This window comes from Egretta garzetta, unplaced genomic scaffold (assembly GCF_000687185.1).
Source record: "Egretta garzetta isolate BGI_Z169 unplaced genomic scaffold, ASM68718v1 scaffold720, whole genome shotgun sequence".
NCBI classification, from domain to species: domain Eukaryota; kingdom Metazoa; phylum Chordata; class Aves; order Pelecaniformes; family Ardeidae; genus Egretta; species Egretta garzetta.
This window is the reverse complement of record NW_009258283.1, coordinates 89,241-89,879: the sequence shown is the minus strand read 5'-3', so window position 1 is coordinate 89,879 and position 639 is coordinate 89,241. Positions and strand designations below refer to the sequence as shown.

General features: G+C 60.1%; 1 protein-coding gene across 1 annotated transcript in view; it reads right to left on the bottom strand.

Moving 5' to 3' along the window:
* Nucleotides 1-578, bottom strand: part of LOC118452042 (ATP-binding cassette sub-family F member 1-like) — a 1,197-nt gene extending 619 nt beyond the window's left edge. Inside the window, exons 1-2 of the mRNA XM_035892078.1 lie at nt 475-578; nt 54-178 (exon numbers count right to left, since the gene is read on the bottom strand). Of these exons, the coding sequence (XP_035747971.1) occupies nt 54-178; nt 475-548 (199 nt within the window). The 5' untranslated portion in view covers nt 549-578. The remainder of the gene's footprint in view (nt 1-53; nt 179-474) is intronic.
* Nucleotides 579-639: the final 61 nt, after the last annotated feature.

The following is a 639-nucleotide window of genomic DNA, read 5'->3' as shown; positions in this document are numbered from 1 at the left end:
TTACCCCCTGCTAATTCCCCCAGCCCCTCCTCGTTTGCCCCCCAGCCACGCACTGTAGTTGCCCCGGTAGTAGAAGAGGCGCTGGGCGTCGAGGTGGATGATGTCAGTGCAGACGTCATCGAGGAAACCTTGGTCGTGGGACACCACCAGCAGCGTCTTCTTCCAGGTCTGCAAGTAACTGGACGGACACAGGGACGTTGAGGGGACACCTCCAGCTTTGGGGACACCCCCCCTACAGGGCCCCCCCCATCCCCTTCTTGTCCTTTGTCCCCTCTCTCTGTCCCCCCTCCTTCTCTTGTTCCCTTCCTTGTCCCTCATCCCCCCTTTCTTGTTCCCTTTGTCCCTTGTTCCCTTCGTTTGTCCCTTGTTCTTTCCTTGTCCCCTCCTTGTCCCTTATGTCCCCCCCCCTTTGTCCCTTATGTCCCCCCCCTCCTCCCTTATGTCGTCCCCCCCTCCTTGTCCCTTGATCCCCACTTGTTGAGCCAGATGACGGCGTTGAGGTCAAGGTGGTTGGTGGGTTCATCCAACATCAGCAACGTCGGCTCCATAAACAAGGCCCTGAGGTGACAGCGGTGTCACCCGCAGCTCCTGACCGCGGCTGTCACCCTCAGTGTATCCCCCCCCCCCCCTCCCTTACCG